The sequence below is a fragment of the Microcebus murinus genome, chromosome 2 (assembly GCF_040939455.1).
Source record: "Microcebus murinus isolate Inina chromosome 2, M.murinus_Inina_mat1.0, whole genome shotgun sequence".
Taxonomy (NCBI): Eukaryota; Metazoa; Chordata; class Mammalia; order Primates; family Cheirogaleidae; genus Microcebus; species Microcebus murinus.
Genome location: NC_134105.1, coordinates 103,224,721 through 103,251,451, shown reverse-complemented (window position 1 = coordinate 103,251,451; position 26,731 = coordinate 103,224,721). Strand labels below are relative to the sequence as shown.

At 50.6% G+C, this 26,731-nt stretch overlaps 1 protein-coding gene across 1 annotated transcript in view; it reads left to right on the top strand.

Annotated features, from left to right (window-relative positions):
* Positions 1 to 26,731, top strand: part of KCNN3 (potassium calcium-activated channel subfamily N member 3) — a 163,790-nt gene that overhangs the window by 107,902 nt on the left and 29,157 nt on the right. Inside the window, exon 4 of the mRNA XM_012767927.3 lies at positions 21,806 to 21,947. Coding sequence (XP_012623381.2) covers positions 21,806 to 21,947 — 142 coding nt within the window. The remainder of the gene's footprint in view (positions 1 to 21,805; positions 21,948 to 26,731) is intronic.

The window sequence follows — 26,731 nt, the reverse complement described above, 5'->3', positions numbered from 1 at the left end:
AACAGTAGAATATACAGTCTAGTTCATTCTAAGAATGTCCCTCTGGCATCTTTGTGAGTAAATTGGGGGAGGGCAAGAAAACTACAAGAAAGACAGAGGAGGCCATTGTAGGAGAACAGGCAAGAGACAGAATGATCAGGAGGTGGCAGTGAAGAGTTCTCGAAGACATCCTTTTCACCAGGCTAAGAGTTTGGTGAGTTTGGTACGCACATCCTCATGCACTGATGTCCCATGCATTGAGTCTGTGATCAGACTCATTATGTTGCCTCTGAGTTCTCTCTGTGCTTCTTGGCTTTTTTCTTCATCTCAGGAACTTTATCCGTTAGTATTAGTTTGGGACTGCAAGTGACAGGAAACCCAAAATAACAGTAGCCTAAACAAAACAGAAGTTTCTCTCTCATGCAAAAGAAATCTGGAAAAGTGTCCATAGGAGGTGTGATGTCCGATGGCACCATCAGGGATACAGGATCCTTCTCCCCTATTGCCCTGCCATCCTTAGTATGTGGCTTCTTCCTCATAATTCAAGAAGGCTGCTGGAGCTCCAGCCATCCCATCTACCTTCTAGCAAGCAGGGGAGAAGAAGGGGCAAAATAAGGTATGTTCATTATCTTTAAGGACATTTCATGGTAGTAACACATGTCACTTCTCTTCGCATCCATTGGTCATTCACATGGCTGGAAAAATGTAGTCTTTATTATTGGTAACTGTTGCTCATTCCTGGGTTCTCTTATTAATGAAGAAGAGGAAGAGGGCTGTTGGGCCACACCTATCTCTTAGGCTCAAAATCATTCGTCATCCTTGTGCCCACGCCTCACCCCACTTCAGCCCTCTACTCCGGCTTCAGACTCTATGCTTTTTATTCTGTAATGTCTCTCAAACTCATCTCTTCCTGCTCCCTCCTGGCACAGACCTCTGTCATCTTACACTGGACCATGGAAGTAGCTTTTCTGGCCTCCAATTACACTACCACTAGCTACATTCTATTACCCCTTAAAAGCCTTCAGCTGCCCCCTCTAGAAGATTAAGTCTATGTCCCTTAATCTAGTGTACAAGGCCTTCTGCAGTCCAACTCTAGTCAACCCATGAAAAAACCAGTTTGGTTCAGTTTTAGTAGCATTAGCATTGATCATAATAATGACACCTCATGTCTCTGCACATTAGATTTTACTGCCTACAGAAGGGAAAGCATGTGGCACCTGGAGTCAGAAAACCTGCGCTCATAGCTTAGTTTAATAATGGACCAGCTGCGTGACCTTGGGCCAATCACTTGCCCTCTATTGAATAAGTGCCTATGGCTGTGGCTGGTTCTTTTTTTTTTGAGGTAAGTTCTTGCTCTGTCACTCAGGTTGCAGTGATATGATCATAGCTCACTACGGCCTCAAACTTCTTGGCTCAAGTGATCTTCCCAACTCAGCCTCCCAAGTAGCTAGGACTCTAGTCTGGCTAATATTTCTTACTTTTTGTAGAGATGGGGGGCAGGGGGGTGTCTCACTATGTTGCCCAGGCTGGTCTCAGACTCCTAACCTCAAGTGATCCTCCTGCCTTGGCCTCCCAAAGTGCTGGGATTACAGATGTGAGCCACTGCGCCTGGTTCTTGACAAACCCTGCATCCTTTCCTTTCTTGAGCCTCCTCCTTCTGATCTGTAGATTGGAGATAAATAAGCCTGTCCTGCCTACTTCCTTTGCAGCTTATGAAGTTCAAACAAGAGAAGAAGGCATGAAAAGCTGGGGGAGCCGTACAACACAGGACATGTGCTCTTCTCATAATGGCCCTAAGAAGAGAGCAGGCAGGACAGGGAACCCAGAGTCCCCATTTCGTGGATTATTAGGATGTGGTGACTGAGGGAGATTTGCTCTGACTTGCAGGGCAGGGGAGGCCTGGCCCCCGGGGGTCCAGATCGCAGCTGCAGGGCGCTTGGATATTGGGTAAATTGGAGAGTTGTGTTATGGAACGAGGCTATGTTGGGGCAAAAGGAGAAAGAACATACTGTGCAAAGTGTGTTAAGTTTTTCTTTCAGTTTGGGCTGTGTGGTCATTTTGTAATTTCTTTGGGTTCATTCTGGCTGCTACCTAGTAGAAAAATTGTGATTTGTGCTCTAGAAAAACTGATTTCTAGTGGGAAGCCACTTCCTATTCATGGGTGTAGGCAGAAATGGCCTATTGTCTTTGAAAGCCACTATGTCAGCTCTCGAGGGGTGGGGTGGGGTTTGGTGACAGACTAGACTTTTCCTGAGAAAATATATATCAGAACGAATAAAGTAAACACCTACATTGTCAAACTCACATAGTTAAGTAAATGTGAATATTGTTAACCGGGTAGTAGCTTTATAATTATTCTGTCAAGTTTAACACATGGAATTGTTCCCACTTAGTTACCAGTCTTCTTAATTTGTTTTGTTTTGTTCTTGTTTATAATTAAAACTGTGGATTTTGCTTAGGGAGTAAATGTGTCTTGAGGCTTTTCATTATTTCAGAAATTAGTCTATGGCCCCCTGAGGTCACTGCCCTGTGACTGTGGCCAAATGGTGCAAACGGGAGGGCTGGGGAGCCTGAGCCTGGGTCTCAGAGCCCGGTCAAGGGTGACCTCGAGCCGGCAGGTGGAGAGAGAGGGCAACCATTGTTAAGCGCTGCTTTCTAACATCCAACCTCTAACGCAGGGGTCCTCAAACTTTTTAAACAGGGGCCAGTTCACTGTCCCTCAGACCGTTGGAGGGCCAGACTGTAGTTTAAGAAAAAACTATGAACAAATTCCTATGCACACTGCACATATCTTATTTTGAAATAAAAAAAAAAATGGGCAAAAACACCCGCATGTGGCCCGCGGGCCGTAGTTTGAGGACGCCTGCTCTAACAGCAACTCTTGCAACGATCTTTTGTGGTCTATTATCTCCATTTCACTGATGGGAAAACTGAGGCCAACAGCAGTGGGGTAACGTGCCCACCATGGTGTGAGGTTGCTCGTTTAATCGCCTCTCCCCCGGCAGAGAGCGAATCTGCACAATAATGTCTACTGGAGTGCCCAGCCCCCATCGGAGGACGGTGGTTGTGTTTGGGTAAATGAGGAGCCCATGTGAGAGCCGTGGCCACACAGCGGACACAGTTTCTCTCTGTTGCCTGGCGCTCTGTGAGCAGGGCAGGAGGCATTTTCCCATTTTAGAGATGAGGAAGTGGAGGCTTCCGGGAGGTCAGTGAGCCGGGATCTCACTGCCAGCCACGGCTGCTGCCGAGAGGGTCCTCCCTCTGGAACGCTCCAGTGCCGAGCTCCTGGTGCCCCCAGGTCCCCAAGGCAGCCAGGCATGGCCATCCGGCCTGAGGCCCCTGCTGCGGAGGGCCTGGCTTCAGCTCTGCGGGACTCGCTCCTTCCCTCACTGATCTGCTCAGTGCTGGAGGGTCCCAGAGCCCAAAGTCGCTCAAACTGACAAGCAAATGGCCCTGTGTTTGAGTGAGCGGATGAGATGGCAGTGGAGATCTTTGTTGTAGAGAATAATCATGTTTCCTGGAAAGTCTGTGGAGAGAAGTGTGCCATTGCTTGAGGGGCGTTTAATAAAAATCCCTCGTCAGATAAAAGTAGAAGCCAGCAGTAGACAAATGTCCACCCAGGGAATCATAACCATCATCATCATCTTCCTTATCAACAGCCTCATCTCTAATCATGACAGATTTGACCAAAAAGAAAAAAAAAGAAAAAAGAAGAAGGCTTTTCGAGGACTTAACACCCGGGGGACTTTCTCCATGTCTCTTCTGTCTGTCTCCCTAATTTCAGTGAGTCAGTTTTTCCTCCCCATCTGTTTGCTTTTTGGCACTTTACACAACTGTCTGGGCTCTTTCATTTTGCCTTCTGTGGTTGCTCAACTCCAACGTTTTCCCTCCTGACGCTTCTCCTTTGTTCCCTGGCAGTCTCCTCTCATCTGCCAGTTTCCACTCTTAGGAAGTGTCAGAGGTGGGTTGTAGTTTTCAGGCAGCATTTTGTTGCCTGGCAACACGTAACAAGCATCTTCTGTGGTGGCTGCTGCTTCTAAAACGGAGCGGGGTCTGGGGACGCTGGGACGAAGGAGTCTCCAGGGGCCTTTCTGGGGTGGTGGGGAGCAGGCAGGGGAGGGGGACAGACAGACAGACAGATTGGCTTCCTTGGTGACTCTGAGTGTAACCATCTTTACTCTTTTATGATGACCTTGGCGCCAGCTCGCCCTCCCTGCCCTGTTTCCGAAATCCCAGGTGTTCACTGGTCAGAAGTCTTGGGTTAGGAGCCATCAGAAGCCCTGTGTGACTTGGGAGTCACCTGCTGCAGCCCCCCGAGGCACGGCCAGCCCTGGGTGAGGGCTGCTCTGTGGTGTCCCCCTGTCCGGGCTCTTGCTTTCTCTTGTTCCCTGGGATGCTGTGGGCCTCCTGTCTTCGAGGATCCCTGGTCTGTAGCCAGCCCAGCTACAGGTTCCCCAGAGATGGGGAGGCAGACAGAAAAGGGGAACAGCGTGTGATCAAAAAAGCAAACAAACAAAAACCCACCTAACTTAGAGCCGAAGGAGCTTTTGAGCTTTTTTTTTTTTTTTTTGCCAATCCTCAGATTTTACACGTGAAACCAAGGCACAAAAAAGGGAAGCAACTTGTGCAGAGTCGCACAAGGAGTTGACGGTCTGAGCTCCCAGCTGAGGGGCTCTCCCCGGGGCTGGACCACGCAGGGCTCCCGTGACTGCTCAGTGGGCTGGGGAGAGGCCGCGCAGTGCTGAGGAGCAGCTGGATTTGGGCCTGGTCCTCTCCTCCAGGGACTCCATTGCCTTATCTGATGAGAATGAGGCCTGCGGGGCTGGAGGGAGCCCCACGGCTCGGCGATGAAGCTGACCCACTAGGCAAAGCCCCTGTGGCCGTGGCTGTCCTGTCCTTTCCCTAGGAAAGCCCAGGAGCCGAGGGGTCCTGGGCCTCTGAGAATCCCGCTGTGCGACAGACACTCTCAGCACTGCCCCTGTCGCGCTCCCAACGACACTTGTCACCGTCAGGCTGATTTAGGACAAACTTCCTGTGAGTCTGTGTCTTTCCAAAGATGGCCTCTTAAGATCCTCCTCAAGGTTGGGGGCAGCAGCTGCCCACTCCACTGCCTTGTAGCGCTCCGTGCGGTGTGGGCAGGGGCAGGGGCAGGGAAGGTTCTCTGAGAACTGCAGCTGCTCAGAGCCAGAAGGGGCCTTAAGGCTCTCGGGCCCAGCCCCTCCATTTCTCGGGTGAGGAGATGGAGGCCCAGCGACAGGAGGGCTGATACTAAGGGGGTTTTGCACTGTTCTCTGCAGGCCCCCGAAGGAGAAGAAGTCTCCAGATGGGTCATCTCTTCTTTGTCTTGCTCAGTCTTTCCCTCCAGCAAGAATCTCTCGGTTCAAGAGTCAGAAAAAAGGAATTCCGATGCTAAGAGCAGTCTGTCCCCAGCCATATCCCTTCGCTCTGCTCCTGGGGCCAAGGAGATGAGTGAGGAGGCTCGTGGGAGCCCCTTGGCCTGAGCCCCAGGCGAGGAGCCTTCCCTTCCAGCCGCTGCGCTCTTGGATCTTGGGGTGTGTCAGCTTCAAGGCTTCTAGAAGTTTCTCCAGCAAGAAAGCCCCTCTTGTTGGGAGGGGGGTGGGTGGAGTTATGTGTGTGCGTGACTGGCTGTCTTCATTTCTTTCTTTCTCCATATAGTACTGAGCTTCAGAATTCTTGGCTGTAAGACAGGTGGACCTGGACCAGCCTTTGAGAACCTATCCCTGCCCCCGACTTTGTGACCCCTCACTTAGCCAGAGCCCAGTCCCAGAAGGTGGGGAGAGTGTGACTTCCTGGACACTCCAGGCCTGTGGAAAAGGGTTGGTGGTTAGAGATAACTGCACGCCCTGCACAGGTTGCTTGTGGTCAGGGAGCATCCTGTAGTCCTCCCAAGCCCCACAGCCATGTCCCCAGACCTGAAACCTCTGTCCTCACGTCCCTTACACTCCGGCCGGATGCTCCCCAGGTGCCCTTGCCCTCAGGTTCCTCCGCCTCCAGCCTCTGCACCTCTCTCTCTCTCTCTCTCTCATTCTCTAGGGGCTACTTTGCAACCCCCACTGAGTCAGAATTCTTCCCACTCACCCTGCTGCCTGTTCCTCCTTGACACCCCTTCTTAGTGGCAGGGAAGCCACCCAACCAGAGCTCCCACGTCCTGCCCTGGGAACCCTACTGCTCTAGGAAATAGAAACGAGAAAACTCCTTCCCAGGGTAGGTCTCCTGTCTTGTTTCTCTTTGTTCTCGGTCACAGGGTGATTCCCACCTCCTTCCCACAGTAACCTCCTCCAGACGAGGAGGCTCTGTGCCCTCCACAACACTTGCTTGCCTGGGGAGCTGCCTGCCTTTAATTCTCTTTGTAAGGCGTAGCTGAGAAGAGAAGGCCACCCTCTTTCCTCTGGGGCTCTAGCCAGGAGGGATCCCATGCAGCGCTTCCCTCCAGGGGGCACTGCTCACATTGAAGTCTTTACAAATGGCACTTGCTGGAGTTGCACAGTGCTCAACCTACGCCACTAAACAGGGCAGCCCTGGCTCTAGCTTACTCTCCTGTGAAGCGTGGCTCGTTATAATTCAGATTCAGGATCAGACACCCGAGAAAGGGAGAATCCCCAGCAATCTCTCCACTCATCCTCTTTGGGCCTCCACTTTCTCAAAGGCTTAACATGGTCAAAGATGGGGCTGCGGACTTAGCCAAATCCAAGCTCACACTCAGGCTCTGCCACTCATTAAATGTTTTGTTTTGTGCAAGTTTCCTAGTCTAGCTGAGCGTGAGTTTCCAACTCAAGAAAATGGGCAATGACAACTATGGTCTTGTTTTTGCAAGGATTAAATGAGATAAGGCACAGAAAGCTTTGGCCCGTGTGGCACATGGTTGGCACTTGATAATTGATGATGATTATTGCTATCTCTTAAAATAAGATGAATATCCAGTCCTACCTACCTCACAGAGATAATGCCAGAAACAAAAGGAGATGAGAAACAGATCATCTCTAAGATCTTTGAGGAAATATTCTCCAAGAATCCCAAGCATTGTTATTCTTGTCTCTGTATATAAAAAACTAAGAACTGTGAAGCCCCTTTGCTTCCGAGTCACGCTCTGTGACGGATGGCGGATGACGGGAAAAGGCTCAGCCGGGAGAGAGAAAGCTTGCAGGCGCCGGGGCAGAGCTGAATGAACACCAAAGACAGCAGCTGTGAGAGGAAGCAGAGACCCAGAATGGCTTTAAACAGAACGCAAAGGCCCACAGAGGGAGTGAGACAACACGGGGCTTCAGCGTCACCTTCCCCGAAGCCCTGGTTCCCTCACAGCTTCCTTCAGCAGATTTGCCCAGCTTTCCCCCAGCGCCTGCTGACCTGGGCTGGCACGGGGCTGGGCAAGTCCCAGGAGCAAGCACACAGTTGGATCCCGTGGTGACAAGTGACAGAGAGGAGCACGGGCTATGGGGACTCCACAGAGGCCATTCGATCCGGGAAGGCTCTGTGAGGAGGTGACTCCCTAGGTCTAAGGGGACTCCAGGCAGAGGGCCCCGCATGAGCAAAGCTCGGAGGTGGGGGCAGCGTGGGACTGGAGAGAGGATGGGCGCACATGCCGGCGTGCCACTAAAAGGCCACAGCTGCACACAAGGATAGAGAGGAAGGCAGGGGCCTTTCTCGCCAGTCTAAGGATTTTAGAATTATTATACTTCCCTATCAATGCCAACAGTGCCCAGCCTTATTTATTTCCTTGTTCATTTTATTCCAGTGATGCAGGAGAGACGGTATTCAGACGCCCAGCTTCTGCGGTGGGTGTACCCCAGGTCATAAATCATTTCCATCGGGCTAGCTGGCGTCCCAGCCCTTCCTTCCCACCGAAGACAGCAAATCAGAGTACAAGGGAGAAAGAGTGATACTATCGCAGGGAGAGCCTTGAAACTATCGTACCACGAAGAATAAATTGTTCACAGATGTCAACCCTTCTACTACTGTTAGTCCCAGAGAGCTTGTTTGCATACCCCAGTGTGTCCCCACACGGAGGCTGAGAACATCCTGTCTCCTGCTCCCCTGCACCCCAGGCCAAGTAACAGCCACTGGCAGATTTGGGGCAGGGGAGGGGCTGCCGTGTAGAGGGGGATTTGAGGGGAACACAGGAGATGAGCTGGGGAGACAGCTGCAGGTATGTGCCTGGACGGGCCGCCACTCCCCAAGGGCAGCAGTGGCAGGGGTGAAGGGGGAGGGCAGGTCAGAGAGCCGAGGGACCACAATGGATAGGACAGATTCTGGGTGTGGGGTGGCCGGGGCAGGAGGAAGTACCTGGTGAGGCCAGAGGAAATGCTGGTGGCATTGCCCAGGAGGAGGAGGTGCAGGAGGAAGAGGGGTGGGTTGGGAGGGGACCTGGGCAGCAGGGAGAGGGCAGGTAATGAGCAGATCCAGGATACGCATACCTCTCCCCGTGGAGCCCTCCCCACTTCCCACCGCAGGGCTGTGCCTCCGCTGGGGGCCCTCTGCAGCAGGGACGCTGCCTTGTCCCATGTCAGCCGTCTGTATCTGGCCACCCAGCCCGCACAAGATGCAAGTTTGCCAAATAAACAAAACCCACACAAAGACTGGTGCCCTGCCAGGGTCAACTGCTGGAGGCAGAAACCCTCTTTCCCTTCCCCTTCCTCTGGGGAGAGGTGAGGGTGAGGAAGAGGCCGAGGAAGTGAAAGAGAAAAGGAGAGAGGGGAGAGAAAAGGGAGGCGGGGACAGCACTTCAAAGGAGGAGAAAAGAGAAGGAAGGACAGAGAGAGGCAATGGCAGGAAAAATAGAGGAGGGGGAGGAAGGAAATGAGGGACTAGGGGACACAGGGTGACAGTGCCGTGAGTCCATGTGGCTCTGCTCATTAAAGCCCAGGGCTGGGGACTTCCACAGAGCTCTTCTTTATCTGCCCTGCCTCTCCTTCCACACTCCTCCCCCACCTCAGCCTTCTCCCGAGCCAGAGCCAGCCCCTCACCTGGGCACTCCCTGGGGCTTCATGTAAATGTCACCTCTTCAGAGACAGTCCCAAGTTCAGTGCTCCGCATGCCACCTCTTGGCAGCAGTTGTCTCCTTCGTAACTCGCTCTTCTTTTGCTTTAGTGTTGCTTGCTTCCTGGCACATAGTAGGGGGCTCATTCTTACTTGTTGGCTGAATGAAATCATTTATTAAGCCCCAAATAAATGCCGGCTGCTGTGCAGAGTTTTATATCTGTTATCTCGTGTGCTCATCTGCACCATCCCAGGAGGGGTTTCGCATGCCTACTTTTAATGAAGGGAAGCCTGAGACACAGGGGCCTTACCTGGACCACACAACTAACAGGTGGCAGGGCTGGGGTCCAGCCCCATCTGCTGGACTCTCCACCCATGGCCTCCCTACCAGGCCACCTCCAAATACCGTGGAGGACACGCTTCCGATGGGAACAGTGTTTCTTCCAAACATATTGTTTTTCTCCATTTTCATGCATTTTATTAAACATTTCCAAATCAGGAAACATGGAAATATTTTTTAATAAGAAGAAAGAAAACATTGCAAATTGAGAAACTGACTCAGAAGGATTTGCCAGATGAGCCATCTGGTTTTTAATTTAATAACCATTTAAAGAGGTTGACAGTGCTCCCCTTTAAGAAGAAAATGGACCGTGGGAGAAAGGGCAGCTGGCTTCCCTCAAGCGGTGCATCCATTTGCAAGGTGGGGACGTTGAGCAAGACAGAGAGACAAAGAGAAACTCGATCCAAGAAAGCTAAGCTGGCGCTATCGTCTGAGCTTCCCCACCAAGGCCCGCAGAGAGGTTGCATCCAGACGTGTGACAACAGCCAGATGTCCTACCTCTTCCATAGTGGCTCAGAAGTCTCCACAGAAAACCGCAGAGACAGAGGTGCCGCCATCTCTTCGAGAATAAAGCCACACAGCCAAACCCTCGTGTTCACAGGAAGGGAACGAGCCATGCTTGTTTGACGGCAAGTCGCAGCTTGCTTGTTGGAGCTGTTGTGCTTTGGCGGTGCTGGTTTTCTCTCCTTTTAAAAATAACTGGAGGCCTTGCACCCATGCTGTTAGTTCTTGGGGCTGGAAATAAAAAGACTAGATTTAGATTTGCCTTGGAAAGATACAGGGCTGTTACCTTGAATTACCTGGTAGAGGGAGACGTCCTTATTTTCCTAAATTCAAAGTCAAATCTTGAAAAATAGGACACAATCTACAGAGGTGAAGTGATGGAGGTGACTTTATGTATGCATGTGTGGCCATGGGCACCTGGTCCAGTAGGCTTGTGCTCAGCCCTGGGTCTTCAGAACCATTTGTTTCACATTTTAAGATGTTTATAAGGGAAATTGTTTTTAAGAAAAGAAAGAACTTCTATTTTTTGCCTCTGTATCAATTCACCAGTAGCTGGAATGAGCAGTAATAAGCCCTGAAGTCACCATAGGCCATTTATCCCTCAGCTGACTTTGAATTTCAATGGGATTCATTCACATACCTCAAGCATTTCTCAAATGCTCCTGAACTGAGGCTTATAATACCTTTAGGAAATGGTGATTTCACCCCATTTTCTCCACAGAGCCGGAGTCACATGCCCTAGCACGCTGAGGGCGCTTGGTAATGAGGAGTGCGTTATACTGGGATTGGACAAAGGCAGACTAGGATGAGAATAAAACCCAGGACTCCACAGAAACGTCTCCCCTTTAGTCCTAGCTTCTCGGGCTCCCTTAGGGTCACACACAGACTGGGAATGGTCACACACAGCATTCCTGGCCATCACCTGCTGGCAGGGGACCAGTGGGGGCTGGGCCACACCCCACCCCAGGCCCTACTCACTGCAGCTGCTGTGTTTAGTAGCGGAAAAAATAGGGGTGCCAGTCTTTTTCCCCTTACTTGCTGTGAGAAGGTTGCTTAGGTCGGTTACTCTCTTGAGCTTCCCATTGCTTCCTTGTCACACCAGGATAACAGCTCTTATCCTGCTGACCTTGTCTTGCTGGCATGTGATAAAGACTAAACAGGATCATTCACCCATTCACACATCCATTCATTTAACAAATATTTATTGAGCACTAGGGATACAGCAGTAAACAAAACAGAAAAAATTCTTACCTTCATGAAGCTTATATTCTAATGGGAGTTGACAGTCAATAAACTTATTTTTTGGCTTATTTTTTATAAGCCAGATACATATCATGTCAAGTGGTGATAGGCGCCGTGGAGAAGGACGGCGCAGGAAGGAAGTTGGTCCCGGAGGGTGTGGACAGTGGTGCAGTCGTAGACAGCGTGGTCAGGGAACACCTTACCGAGAAACTGACATTCGAGCAAAGGCCTGAAATTAGCTGGGGTAAGAGCCTTCTTAGTGTTAACACAAGTGCTCCTTGACTTATGATGCGGTTACAGCCCAATAAACCCATCATATAAGTTTTGAAAATAGCAGAAATCAAAAATGCATTTAGTACACCCAACCTACTGAACATCATGGCTTAGCTGAGCCTACCTAAACGCACCCAGAACACTTCCATCGGCCGACAGTTGGGCAAAATCATCTGGCAACACGGTACCCCATAGAGTGTGGGTTGTTGACCCTCGAGAATGAAATCGCAGGGCTGCCCGGGAGCTGTGGCTCACAGCCACTGCCCAGGGCCTGGAGAGAGAAGTGTAAAGTGTATTGCTAGCCCAGAAAAAGATCAAAATTCAAAATTTCAAGAATGGTTTCCACTGAATGCATATCACTTTCCCTCCATTGTAAAGTTGAAAGATGGCAAGTGGAACTGTCCTAATTCGGGCCTGTCTGTGGAAGGAAGAGCAGGCACAGAGGCTCTGGGACAGCAGGGAAGCTGGGCTGTTGAAGGAGCCAGGTAGGCCCCCGATGGCACCGCAGAGGGTGAAGAGGAGGGTGGCGGTTGATTGGCTGGCTCAGAGAGACCGCAGGGGCTTGGGGGGATTTATGCTCCTGTCGGCCTCTAGGACTTTGGCTTTTGTTCCAAGGGATACAGGGATTTTTGTCTTTGTGAAAGGACCACTCTGGCTGCTGTAATGGACAGGCTGGGGCAGGTGTGACACGGGGGAAGCAGGGAGGCCAGTTAGGGGTGACTGCAGAGGTCAGAGAGGACGGGGTTGGGCCAAGGTGATAGCGGGCAGGGGTGAGAAGCAGTGGGTTCTGGAAATGTTTTGCAAGTGGAGCCAACAGAATTCCATGGAGATGAGGGGTTTAAACTGCAAAGCAACGCACACGGGGAAGGGGCTGCGGCCCTTGATCCGGACCTGGGAGGGGTTACCTTTTCCCTACCCGGCAGCGTCTGCCGCCTCTTGCTCCTTCACCACCATGCGCTGCCCTTGTCGCTAGGACGAAGCTCCAGGTGGGAGGCTCTCGGAAAGGCAGTCACACGCCTCTGTGTCGCGCTGGAGGCTGACAAAGCCTGTCCACATTTGCTCCTCACCACGGCTCTGGAGCGAGGCGGGGCGGACGTTATTATCCTGCTTCCCTGGAGAAAAAGGAGAGCCTGAGTCCGTCAAGCGATTTGTTCAAGGTCGCAAAGCCATTTGGGCATGAAAGGCAGTCTTTGGCCTCCAGATCCTGTGTTCCTTCTGCTGTGCCAAGGCTAACCACAGACACGCAGGATGGTGACAGCTCATTTCTTTAGTGCGCCTAGGTACCAGGCGCTGCTCTAATTGTTTTGGATATATCAGCTTGTTTAACCCTCACTGTAACTCTGTGGGCGTTGGCACGAGTATTTGCCCGTTTTGCAGGTGAGAAAACTGAGAACAAGGTCATGCAGACTTTGAGGTGCAAAGCCTGGACTCAAACATAGTTGGTCTAGCCCTGGAGCTGCATTTAACCCTGACACCAGACAGCCTGGTGGTCTCCCCGGCACGCCAGCGTGTGGGAACACAGGGACAGTGCAGATGCTGAGTGGCTGGGGTAGAGGCAAACCCCACTCTGGCTGGGTCCACCAGGGTGAGATTGAGTTGGGTCTCAAAGGGTCAGTTAGAAGGAATCAGTGAGGACAGAGGCAGGCATGACAGGAGCAAGAGAGGGGTGTGCACATATGTAGCAAGCGTGGAGCACAGCAACCCTGAAGAGGAGGCCAGAGGAAGAAGCCCAAATGCCTGGTCTAAGTGGGAGGAAACCAGGAGAACAAGCGCTGAAGACACGAAGGGGGCAGAGATCCAGCCGGAGGCACCAATGGGGTCAAAGGCCACAAAAGGGTCAAGGCAGGTACATGTCATTGGATTCTTCACTGGAGAACTTAACAAGCAGGGGGGCCCGCAGCTCAGTGGGTGGGGTCGGACTGAGAATCTGAAGACCGACTGGAAGGTGGGGACAAAGCAATCCCTTTGGCTAGAGTCCTGCAGGAGGCCTGGTTCAACTCCTAAACATTTCCAACAGACAACCCAGACCCAGGACAAATGGCTAGAGCCATCGTATCCCTCAGATCCACGTGAAGAGAGTTTTGAAGAAATAGTTTAAAGCATATTGAAACTCCTTTGGAGAAGAGGCAACCATTTCACTTTGGCTTATTTTCTGTCACCCTATTGCTGTAACAGGTCACAGCTAGTGTCACAATGCAGAGTTCTTATTAACAGTGAGAACTGACTCCGAGCTCAAGGAATTTGGCAGCCACTTTGACAAGAGCGTATCTGCCGAAGAGAACAGCATTTTGACATGCTTCTCCGAATTTACCGAGGCAAGCATTGCTTTCACAGGAGGACAGGAAAAGCACCAAGCAGGCCATATTCATTCCGCAATTATTTACTGAGCAACTGTTATGTGTTAGACCCTGAGAAGGTACCAAGAAAAGGCTACAAAGAGAACTATAACTTCAGGATTAGACAAATAGGCCACTGGAACAGAACAGAGAACCCAGAATGATACCACTGCCACCCAATCTACATGACAGAGGAAGAATGGAAAGTCAGTGGGTGGGAGGGTAGACTACACATTAAGTAGAGCTCAGATAATTGGTTATCCATATGAAAAAAATGTATCCCTACCTCACACTATATACAAAAATCAATTCCAGGTGAATTAAATACTTAAATGAGAAAGGCAATATTTTAAAACATTTAAAAGAAAGTCTTATAATCTCAGATAGGGAAGGATTTCTTTAAAAATCATATGAGTCACTAATCATACATATAAAGAATGATAAATGTAACTACAGTGAAGTTTAAAACTTCTAGTCATCAAAAATACCGTAAAGAAAATAAAGACAAGGCACAAACTGGAAGAAGATATTTGCAACATGTAAACTGAAGAAGTTCTTGGTATCTAGAATATGTAAAGAACTCTGGGAATTAATAAGAAAAAGACAAAAAAAAAAAAAAAACCCAATAGAAAAATGGGCAGAAGTCAGGGATGGCAGCCACAGAAGAAAATATATGAATGACAATAAACATATGAAAGGATATTTAAGCTTCTGTCATGGAAATGCAAAGTAAAAGCAAGATGATTTTCACCCCCATCTTTTCATTCACAAGTTTGGCAAAATTTAAAGCCAGATGATGTGTCCACGAGGATATGGAGCAACAAGAGCTCTTATCCACTGCCGGTGGAAGCCTAATGGGTACTGCCATCTTGGAAAACAACTTGGCATTTTCTAAGGAAGTTAAATATGTACATATCCTACACACCGGCAAATCCATTCTTATGTGTGTGTGTCCTGGAGGAACTCTTGTACAACGTACCAGAAGCTGTGATTAAAAATGTTCACAGCAGTATTCTTCATTAGAGGAAAAACCTGGAAAGCATCCAAATATCCATCAATAGGTAAATGAATAAATACATCATTTCATATGATGAAATGCAATATAGGAATGAAAATATACTATAGCCACACACATCAGCATATATGCTGAGTGGGAAAAAAACAATTCATAGAAGAGTCCATCATATTGGGTGTCTTTGCTATCTAACCAATTGCCCCCAAATTTAGCTTAACACAACATCTACTATCTCGTGGTGGTTATGGCTCAGGAATTCAGGAGCAGCTCCAGCGGGTACCTCTGGCTCAAGGTCTCTCGTAAGATTGCAGGCAGGCCATCATCCGGGGCTGTGGTCTCATCTCAAGGCTCAAGTTGAAGAGCGTGTGGTTCCAGGCTTACCCGTGTGGTTGTTGCCAGGTTCACCTGCCACGTGGGCCTCTCCACGGGCTTGAGTCATGGCGTGGCAAGTAGCTTCTCCAAGGGAGAGCAAACCAAAAGAGAGCTAGCAAGAGATCACCCAAGACAGAAGCCATAAGCTTACTATAACCTAATTTAGGAAATGAAAGCCCGTCCCGTCTGCCACGTTCTGTTTGCTAGAAAGAAGTTACTAGGTCCAGCCCACATTCAAAAGGAAAGGATGACAAAAGCGTGTGACTTCTCAGGAGTAGGGGAATACGGGGGGCCCTTTTAGAAGCTTCCTACTAAACTCTTGTAGTATAACTTCATTTTTATGAAGTTCAGAAACAGGAAAAAAGAAATGACATATTGTTTAGGTAATCATACCTATATGGAAGCACTGTGAAGAAAAACGAAATGATAGACATGAAACTCAGAATAATGATTACCTTCTGAATCGGTAGGGGGTGCTGAGAACAGATTGAACACACGGTAGAGTCAACAGGTTGGGGTTGGATGGTGAGTTCAGGGCTGCTTATTTCTCTTTATGCTTCATAACATAATTTCATGTTGTGTGTATTTTGGGGTTTTTTTCTCTTTGGCCTGGTTTTCGGTTTAATATTGCCAAAGTTATACATGCGTACACCATAGCATTTACCTTCTTCCACCAGCTCTTCCTGGTCACCCTTCTCCAGAGGCAGCTACTTTGACCTCCTTTTGCTAATTAATTGCAGAATTTATATCTCCGTATCGCCAGGTAACGTGCTCCTGTTGCTCCTCTCTGATGCCCTGCTCTAGCTGTTATCTACTCACGGCCACTCTGCAAGGCGAAGACTTAGCTCCCACCCCTTGCCACCAACACCTCCTGCCCCGTCCTCCTTTTATAATTACATCGTAATTTGGGGTAAATCAGTGTTTACATTACTCAGTCAACACTAATTTGACTCTATTCATAGTGGAGCCTCGTAGTAAAATAGGATAACTTTTCCTTTCCTGAAGAACTTTTTATTTTTCCTGGAATTGTTAATTACCATGTTTATTCATTTGCTTAGTTTTCTGTGTATCACTAATTCAATTCCAAACTCTGGCAGTTGTCTAAATCTTTTCTCAGGCATGTCGGGTTTTCTATCAATTACATCTTCTTGGAAACGTCTCCAGTCTGCCCGTGTGGGCGTGCCTGTCCCGCTGGGATCTCCCTGCACCGTCACCCTGGGCCGTCTCTCTCCTCTGTTGGATCTCGGTGCCTGCCTCCCTGTCTTCCTCGTGGTTCCCTCCCTTGTTTTGCCGAACCACGTTCTCCCATGGCTTCCTGAGAAAGGGGGTGTGGGAGGCACATATTTGAGAACCTCGCACATCAGAAAATGTCTTCATTCTCCCCTTGGGCTTAACTGATACGTTGGCTGGTTCTTATTCCTGGTTTCTCTGATTTGGAATTCTGATTTGAAAATAATTTTCCTTCAGAATTTTGAAGGCTTTTTTCCATGGCCTCTAGCTTCCAGTGTTGCTGGGGAAAGGTCCAAAGCCATCCTCATTTCTGATTCTTTGTATGTGACCTCTTTTGTCCCCATGCCCTCACCCCTCAAGCTCTGTAGGATCTTCTCCTCCCCCACCCCCACACCCCGTGTTCTGAAATTTCACAATAATGTGCCTTGGTGTGAGTCTATTTTCATCCGCTGTGCTGGGGATGGTGGGCCTTTGATCTAGAAACTCATGCCCTTCGGTGCTGGGGAATTTTTTGAATGATTTCTTTAATGATTACTTCTCTTCTTTTTTCTCCTCCTCCTCTTCCTCCCCCCATCCCTCAGTTTTTTCTTTTTGGAACTACTGTTATTTGAATTGGTAGACTGGTCACTAATTTTCTCAAATTTTCTCTCTCAATCTTTTTTTTAAGAGACAATAGGGTCTTGCTATGGCTGCAGTGTGGTGGCTCTTCACAGGCATGATCATAGCTCACTACAGTCTTGAATTCCTGGCCTCAAGTGATCCTCCTCATCCTTCAGAGTAGCTGGGACTGTAGGCACACGCCACTGTACCCAGCGTCATATTTTCTCTTCATTTTCATTCCTCTTTGTCTTTTTCTGCCTTTTAGGAGACTTCCTCAATTTATCTCACAGCCTTTCTAGGGAGACTTTTTTTGTATAGCATTCCATTCTTGTCTCATGGGTCCAATATCTTATTTTATCTCTCCTACAAAATTAATTATAGGATTTTTTTTCCCCAAGAGTTCTTCTCTCTGAATGGTCTATATTTGATCCAGAGGCCCTTTTCTTTGTTTGTTTAATTGACTGATTTGATCTATGTTTTTAATGTTAGAGATTCTCCTTAGATGCCTGGGGGATTCCTGGTTGTCTGCTTATTTTTAAAAGTGGAAGACTGAAAACTTAGCTATAAGGGATTTGAGAGAGCAAAAGGAGACGTGTGTCTGCCATCTTTGCCTAGTTATATAGCCTTTCATATCTCTCATTTATTTCATAATATTACATAGTGAAGGAGCCAGGCATGGTGGTGCACGCTTAGAATTCTAGGTAATTGGGAGGTTGAGGCGGGAGGATGGCTTGAGCCCAGAAGCTGGAGACCAGCCTGGGCAAAATAGTAAGACCACGTTTCAAAAAAAGAAAAAACCATGGTCTACACCCTGAGAGATAAGTTAGTAACCATAATAACTACCCTTGAGCGCAAAGAAAAATCACATCTTTTCCTCCTCAGCCCTTAAAGAAAAACATGGAACTATTTTCCTCAAAAAAATTTCTAACTGCAGAAAATAGCAGGAGATTAGTATGTAAATTTGTGACATGTGTAAACCACTCTAAAATTGTGAATAGGTTTAGAAACCTTTTCTCCCTCCTCCCTCCTCCCACAGTCCTGAATCACCAGCCCAGTTGCTCGCTCCTCACTTCCTGCTCTGTGAGTGGCACGCGGTCCTATCTCCATGGTGATGATGCTCCGGGCCACCGGAGACCAGGCTACATGTCCGACTGGCCTCTCCTCTAGCCACCAGCAGAGGAGCGATCCTCGGAGTCTGACAAACGATGAATAAATGGCATTCTCGGGACCTGTTTGTCTTCTTAGCACACACAGTTAGCACCAACAGGATTTTATATGGTGAATGAAAAAGAAACCCGCAAGAACATAGCGGGGATTTATTTTTTAAAAAAGCAGCAAATCAGGCATCAACTTTAAAAAGAGAGACATTGTCTGTTGCTTTATACCTCATTCCACTTTGGTCTCTAATCTCTTCACCTTGGAGTCCACCCACATACGAATGGGACGGTCCGTGATCCTGAGGCATCTGGGCAGCCGGGGACACGAGTTGAAGCCCGAGAGAAGGGAGGACCGTGGAGACCTATGTGTGCAGCAAAACCAATAACGTGCACACAGGACAGGCTTCAGATTAAATCCCAGCCTCCCGGTTCGGTATCCAAGGCTGTCCACTGCTTATCCTTGGGCACCTGCGAGAAGTTTCTAGCAGTTCCCCCTGCCTGGGGCCTGACCTCTTTAATCAGTCTTGCATGTAGCTGCTGGGAAAATGATTCTCAGATACCAAGTGTCTCATGTCCTTCTTTGTCTAAGAACTTACAGTAGATTTCTTTTGTTCCAGTATCTAATTGTTCTCCAGCTGAAACTTCAAGCCATCTTCATGAATGCCTCTTCTCTCCCCACTGCACCTGTGACCCGGGCCCCTGTATTTTTCTGTATATTGTTTCTCAGACTAACGCCCGTCCCTCTCAACAACAGTCAGTAATCACTGGCGTTTAGTGAGCACTTACTGCGGGCTGAGCACTGTGCTAGTGTTGCTCGTGGTTTATTTCACCTCATCCTCCCATCAACAGATAAGGAAACTGAGTCCCAGAGAAGTTGAGTCCCTTGCCCACAGCCATGGAGCTAGTGATGGTGGAACTGGAGCCCGAAGCCAGGCAAGCCCAGCCCGAGGCCACCGGCTCACCTCCTCGCTAATAAATCTCCCCAACCTTGTTGTTCTCAGCCCTGACCCCTGGACTTTTTGTTCTAGGAATTTTTTTTTTTTTTTTTTTGATGGACTGATGATCCTGGCTCTGACTCTGCTGCATTTGTGTATGTGTTGCTGGCTTGTGGTGTGGCACTTCCTTTAAGTCTTCTCTCTCCTGTGTCACCCCACCCTCGCTACAGTCGCTGAGTCGTGCTGCTTCACGCAGGCTAAGTCTGAGTTCCCACCATGCCTCAGCGCAGGGCCTGAGGGCCCGGCTTCCCTCCAGCCAGGACCAGTGTGCGGAGCGGAGGGGCTACCTTCAGTCTGAGGCTGGCAGGGCAGAGCCAGCGGGAGGGGAGGCAGCTGCACGTCCAGGCCCACGTCAGAGCTGGGATGGGGCTGACGCCCCGGGGCACACGCAAGGGCGGATTCCATCCTAGGGGTCGGCATTGGGCACCACCAGCCTTTGCTGCTCAGAGAGTGCCAGAGCAGCAGACACAGGCCCAGCCCTGGGGAACGGGGCTCCCCGGAAGACACAGCCGGCCAGGGGGTCCTCAGTGTAGCAACAGAGCATCGCAGGGAGCGAGTGCAGCAGGTGGGGGCGGGCGGGCCAGGCTGTCTTACCAGCAGAGCTTTGGGGAGAGGGTGTCTGCTCTTCAGATGAAGTACCGGGCACCACACCCTTATGCAGACAGCTATGGAAGGCTAACGCCAGCCCCTCTAGTTGCTGGCTGAGGGTTCAAGTTGGGGCTGGACAGCCTGCCAGTGACATGCTCTCTGGGATCGTCTAGGGCCAGGCTCAGCGGATGATAAAGGCTGTGCAGCCTGTCATCTCCCTCCCAGCTTTGCCCACCTGTTCTCGCCTGGCCGCCCCACCTCCGTGTTCCGTCTTTTCAGACATCCTGCTCACCACCTGTAGACTGTTCTTTCCAGAAAGCCATGTCATTTCGTCATTCCTCTGTACAGGAACCTAAAATCACTTTCAAGGTCTCTGTGACCAAATCCAAACTTCTTATCCTAGAATTCCAGGCCCTCCAAAATCTGACCCCTGGTCTCCGAAGCCACCTCATGGCTTGCTGTGGAGCCCAGGTGTCCTTCTCTCACTGAAACTTCTCATCATTCCCCTAGACGCATGCCAGTCACTTTTGCCTCTCTGATCCTGAATGGAGCAGCAAAAGGAGCATGGGCTTTGCTTGCTGTGTGTCCTTGGGCAAGTCACTCAACATCTCTGTGCTTCTAGTTGCTTGCCTATAAAATACTTTAAAGGATGTTGTGAGAATTGGAGTGTTTGTATACAGAGTGCCAACTACACAGTAGGAGCTCACAAAATGGTACCCACTATACTATGTTCTTGGTGTCCCCTGACTTCGATGGCTCCACCTTCTTTCTGACTAGCAGGGCTTCCATCTCGAGAGGCACTGTGCCTGCAGCCTTCCCTGCGCACCTTGGCTAGGGGGTAAGGGCAGGGCAAGCAGCATTTGCCTATCACTGGCTGGGCACCAGACCCTGTGGGGGCGTGCGGAACACTGATGACAGCAGCTGATCCTTCCAGATCCGTCCCAAGCACGTCACGTGCATTAATTCTCATAAGCTTCCTTGGTAACTCACTTCTGTGGATTAAGATTCCTAAATGGCTTTCTGCTCTATGCAACCGAGTTGGATTGGTCTCACTGGTCCTGTCTCAACTTTCCCATCCAGTGGCCTGCAAGTGGTTAACCAGAAGACTTTATCAAGTATCAAGAAGTGAAACCCCTGTAGGATAAAATGCCGAGGCCGTAGGATATCTTTCAAGTTGATCCTGTTAGAAAATGTTTTGAAACAGGACCCACTTTTCCCAGCCCTGCCACCCCTCTGCACTTTCTGTTGAGCCCTGGGCTTTCGTTAGAGCTGCGTGCCCGGAGCACCCTCTCCCCCGGCCTGCCTGGCAGATTCACGCCCTGCTCCTCTTGGGGCCTTCTCTGACTAAGCCTTGTGTGTTTGGGTCAAGGTCACTGCCCTCTCCTTCGGTCCCCAAGGAGCCTTGCCCACCCACTTACTGCACCCTTCTGCAGATACCTGCATCCTTGGCAGGCCCATCTCCTGGGCTGACAGTGCCTGAGGGCAGGGGCTGTGGCCTGCTCTTTTTTTGTGTTTCATTACTTGGCACAGAGCCCTGCACGTGGCAGGCCTTGGCGTTTGGGGACGAAGGGAGAGGGAAGGGGTAGGGTGCAGTGAGCATCGGGCAGAGGGAATGGTAATGATATTTCCAGCTTCCTCCCAGGGCAGGGCAGCCACAGGGCCCTGTCCGGCTCAGAAGGAGAGGCTCTAGGTACCCGGGAGGTGCCAATCTTTGGGATCCACCAACTTTTTTAGAGGAAATCGCTAAATGTGCTTGGTAATCTTTTTGACGTTTTCCCTGTTCAAGAGCTTGTGATTTCAGATTAATCATATCCACATACGTTCAGACTGTCGGCTTGGAAGGAAAAATTTAAATTTTATTACTGCATGATTTCATCCAAAGCTATCTCACCAATACTAAAAAAGGATGTCTCCAACATGGCGCAAATCATGACAAAATTTTTTTACCTCTGGGACCGAGCTCGTGGAGGTGTGGGGGCGGGGGCCGGGGTGCCACCGGCAGGACGTGTGGGCACAGTCACAGCACGTTCAGTAGCCTAGAGAGACCTGCGAGTGCCGCCATCGCGGCTGTCTCCTCCTCAGCAAAACCTCCGATTTCCTCTCCGCTTCTAGGTCTGTCCACAGCCTTTATTCCCGGGAATGGCTGCTCCACCCACTAACTCCTGTCTTCCCCTTGGCAGGTACCATGACCAGCAGGACGTAACTAGTAACTTTCTGGGTGCCATGTGGCTCATCTCCATCACATTCCTTTCCATTGGTTATGGGGACATGGTGCCCCACACATACTGTGGCAAAGGTGTCTGTCTCCTCACTGGCATCATGGTGAGTACCCGCGTCTGCCCGTCCCCCTACCCTCACAGTGTGGCAGCGAGCAGAGCCCTTCCGTGCAGCACAGAGGGGACTCCCTAGCAGGCACGGGGGCAGCAGGCCTGTATGTGCATCACAGGCCTGTAGTAGTAGTATGTAGTTCACAGGCCTGTATGTGCGTCCCCCTGCTCATAAAGAGACAGGTGTGACATCTGCCATGCTTTCTCACTTTTCAGCTTACTTTTCTAAGGCAGGACTAAGGTCCTGGTTCCTGACAGTTAACGGTCTGTTCACAGCCCCCCCCCCCACCATGGGCTGGGTGAAGCTGGTTGCTGGTCTGACCCTCCGTCCCCCTTCCTCCCCCCACCCCACCAGCCACCCAGCTTGCTCACTTGCAGCAAGCATCAGGGCTGTGGTTTGTTGTCCCCTTCCTGTCCCCTGGGTCCCGCAGACTTGGCACCATTTCTCATGAAGTTTAGCTGGAGCTTGTGGAGACAGGCTGGGGAAACGGCATCGCTCTGGCCACACAGGGCCTGTGTCCTGGCCTGGCCTGGCTGCGACTCTGGGTCCTGGTCTGGCTACGTGGCCCGAGGCCAGCTCTTGCCTGTGCTAGGCTTCAGCTCCCACCTCTGCCTGCCGAGGTCTGGGCCCGAGTGCCGAGTCCTTTCCACCGACACGTGCCCGCAGAGGCGCACGCCGCTGCCGTCCTGTGGCCATGCAGCGTGGTGTGTGGGAGTGATGTCGGGTTGGGGTCAGATGTGGGGGCTGACTTTCCGCTCGCTGTGGGCCCTGGGCCAGGCACTCAGCGGCTCGGACCTCAGCATTCTCCAGTACAAAGTGGAGACCCAGGGCCCACCCTGCCCCCCCCCCACTGACTTGTGCAAGGACCAAATGTGATGATTTATGTTACGGTGCTTTAGAAACAATGAGCAGCACGCACATGGTCTGTTGGTGGCATCCTCAGTGTCCCCAGCCTCGACAGCTCGTCACTTTCGAGTTAGTGAGGTGTTCCCTTGGCCTCGCTCCTCTTTGGGCTCAGGACAGGCAGCTGCTGCTCTTTGGCCTTTGTCTTAGAATCCGAGAGCAGTGTCAGAGCAGGAGGAGGAAACTGAGGCTAAAAGAGGAAAGCACACATAAGCCTGAGTGGGTTGGGGGTGGCGATGGGGTGAGGGGGTGGCAGGATGTCTGTGTGTGGCTGGAGTTCTCCATGGTTGGAAGCTGCAGCCCCCCCCTCAGGGCACCCCCCTGCCCTCTGGCATGCTCTGTGACAGGCATTCCTTGCTGTGCTCCTTCAGATCCCTCATCACCCCAGTGCTCCCAGGGGAGATGGAGACCCTCTTTCTGAAAGAGAAATGACTCCTTTCTGTGTGGGAAAGGAGGGCTGCAGCTCTTCCTGCAGGGCCCGAGTGACTCCTCACCGGGCTGTGGGCTGCCCCACTCCCCACCGCTCTCAGCCTCCTGGGGCCGATCTTGTTGGACAGGACAACACGACTGGGGCCACTCGGAGCAGAGGAGGCCCTGGGGTCAGAGGCCTGGGGCAGGGGCCCAGTGAGTAGGGGGAGACCAGGCTCCCCCCTCTTTTCTGACCCACACCCTGGGCAGGCCCCCAGTAGCAGGCAGGCCCTACGACAGCAGTCAGGGACAGAGGCTCAGCCCCAGGGGTGGGCTGAACCACGGGCAAGTGCAGGGCTTTAGAACAAACACCTCCCATCGGTTAGTAGGAGTCTGACTGGCGCAGCGCCAACTGTCACGGGGAAACCAGGGAAAGATTCTTCCTACCAGAAAGGAGTGAAATGCCACCTGAAGGCCAAAGCTTTCCTCTCAGTGCCGCTCCTGGGGCGTGGGCTTTGTTGCCTCAGAACCAGCTCTCAGCCAGGGCCGCACAGAGCCGGGCTGCCAATAGGTGGATGGGCCCTGCTGGTATTTTTAAATACCAGCCATTCTCTCTCCCAGCGTGCAGCCGTGCCCCATCCAAGAAGCGGCTCTTTGGGGACTGGTTTCCTGGTTCCTTGACTCCGCGTCTCCTGGCCTCTGCTCTGACAAAGCTGAGTGGAACGGGCAGGACCCCGACCCCACCCCTGCTCCTCCCTGGGGTGTCGGCTCTGCTAGCTGCTTGGTCTTCCAGCACCTTCTTCTTTTGCTGCCTGGGTCTACAGCATTCCTTGGAAGGGAGTGTTTTGTTCCTTATGGATTGAGGTATGATCAAAGTGGAAAGAACAAACAGTGGAGGAGGAACCGATAACCATCTTCCGTATTAACAATATAGCACGTGCCTTTCACCTCTTTTTGCACAAAACTCTGCTGCATAAATATATACCTTTCTATGGGCAGGACCAGGGAGGTTTCTTCTGTCCACTGGCAGTGTTTTTACCCAAATTAAAGTCAGTTGCCTCACTCTGGAGTCAGCCACGGTGAGGAACCCTGGTGGCATTTTTCTAACAAATGTGACTTTTCTGGCTGAGTCACTCCTTTCAAGGGTTTCGCATTGCTGAGGCTGCTCTCCCCCTCCCAGCCTCCCAACACTATGTATAGCTCCCGATTATTATCGCAAGCGCCTTTACTAAAGGTAGGGCTTCCTGTTTGGTTGCCATGGACACCATGAAGGCCAAGGCAAGGGCTGCTTGGGAAGGGAAAGGAAGGGTTTGTGTGTGCGGCCTGTAAATAGTCTTAATCATTGTTTTCTCTTGGCAATCCCAGTAACGGTGCAATTATCAACCATTAAGCAGGGTATATAATTGTCTGAGCAACTTGACATTGCTGGCACAGACCTGGTGTGTTTGAGAGGTTTCACCCACAAAAGCAGATCTACCAAAGTCCAGCATCTTTCTATAAGGAATGTTCATGATAACAGTTACCATGCAGCAGAGAAAAAGCTGTCAGTATTTGGCATCCAGAATTGGAAATGACAGTGGGACTTAGAGACGTGCCACTGCTGGCCTTTTGGTGCTGCAGGCGTGAGGGAGACCCTTGGGGCCCCCAAGTCTGGTTGGTGGTAACTCTGTTTCACAGTAGCCCCTTGCTGAAGCCGGACTCAGACTGTGGACCCCTCGCGAGTTAGGGACAAGTAGGAGAAAGCTTCCCGGATGTCTGCTGGGACGCTGAGCTTTCCCCAGTGGCCTCATGAGTGATGCCTCTGAACTGCAAAAGGAAAGTGATGATGAAGTAAGAGGTAGCGCAAACTGAGTCATTTGGGAGCAGGCAAAAGAGGGCTCAGCAAGACATCTGCTTAATGTCAGTTTTAGAAGATGAGCTTCTCCCGAAACACCTTGGTTTCAAACCAATTGATGTTATTTTAGTTGTTACATGGAATCTGTTGCAGAAACAGAATCCAACTGTAAATCCTCCAGGCTTCCCTCCTCCATTTGTCACTTTCATTTATGTTTTATTTTATTTTATGCTTCTTTAGTTAAGAACACCTCATACTTTTCCCCTTGGGATACTTGTTTTTCCAGCTTCTAAGGTTTTCCAGCTGGAAAATGTTTCTTGGAAACAAGAAGTGGGAGGACTGGTGTGGAGGAGTCTGGGTCCACATTTGGGTCCACGTCTATAGCTGAGTTGGGCACGTTCACCCCACCCCAGCCACTCTCTCCCCACGCACTCTGTGCTCCCCACTCAGCGTGTACCTTGGAAAGTAGGACCTCATCAGAGGTGCCCCCCTCCCCTCCCCCCATGGACAGATAGAATGGATTGGGCACAGCAGACCCTGGGACTCCAGTTGGTGTCAACTGTGATTCAGGACTTGGCACCTCTGAAGGCAAAAGGCTGAGTCACGAGTTTGCCCCCTAGCCTGACCCCATGGAAGCCACACCAGCAGCTGCTCACCCTTTCCTGTCCCACTCCGTCCTCTCCTCACACCCCCTCACCTTCCAGCCATTTCTAGGATTCCAGCTAGGACAGCATGAACTTCCACACGCCACAGTTAGCCAGGCCCTTGGCGACTTGTCTCTCACCCAATCTGCACCCCTGCCCACCTCAAAGGCACTCTCAGGCCGCTGCCGTGGCCCTGCCAGACTGATAGGCTCATCTGCAGAAAAAGGCCCATCCTCCCAGAAGGGACTCGGGGGTTACAGATGAACACAGCAGGGCGGGGGGGATCCCACGGTGCTCCCTTCATTTCTTCTAAAGGCCGAGATTGCCAATAACTTCTCACTCAAGTCTTGGGCTCCTTATTCTTCCCTCCTCTCCCTCTCAATCCCATCTGTCCATCCTTTGTCTTATTCCTTGCTCCTCCTTTATCTCTGTCCCTCTCCTGACCTTTGCTGTTTAGGATGCAGCACAACTTGTTCTCAGTCTCATTCTCTGCTCCAGCTCTAGCTCCCCTGCACCGTCCTCTCTTCTCTCCTCTTCTTTTGTCTTCTCTTTCCTCTTCCTTCCCACCCCTGCCTCTCTCTCTCTCTCTCTCTCTCTCTCTCTCACACACACACACACACACACACCCTGCAGAGGACCAGCAGACTGGATTTAAGCATGCTGCTCTCCACTCTCTGAAGGTTGCAGATGTCTGACCCATCTTTTCCATTGCCTCTTTTTTTTTTTTTTTTTTTTTTTTGAGACAGAGTCTCGCTTTGTTGCCCAGGCTAGAATGAGTGCCATGGCATCAGCCTAGCTCACAGCAACCTCAAACTCCCGGGCTCAAGCGATCCTTCTGCCTCAGCCTCCCAAGTGGCTGGGACTACAGGCATGCGCCACCATGCCCGGCTAATTTTTTCTATATATATTAGTTGGCCAATCAATTTCTTTCTATTTATAGTAGAGACGGGGTCTCACTCTTGCTCAGGCTGGTTTTGAACTCCTGACCT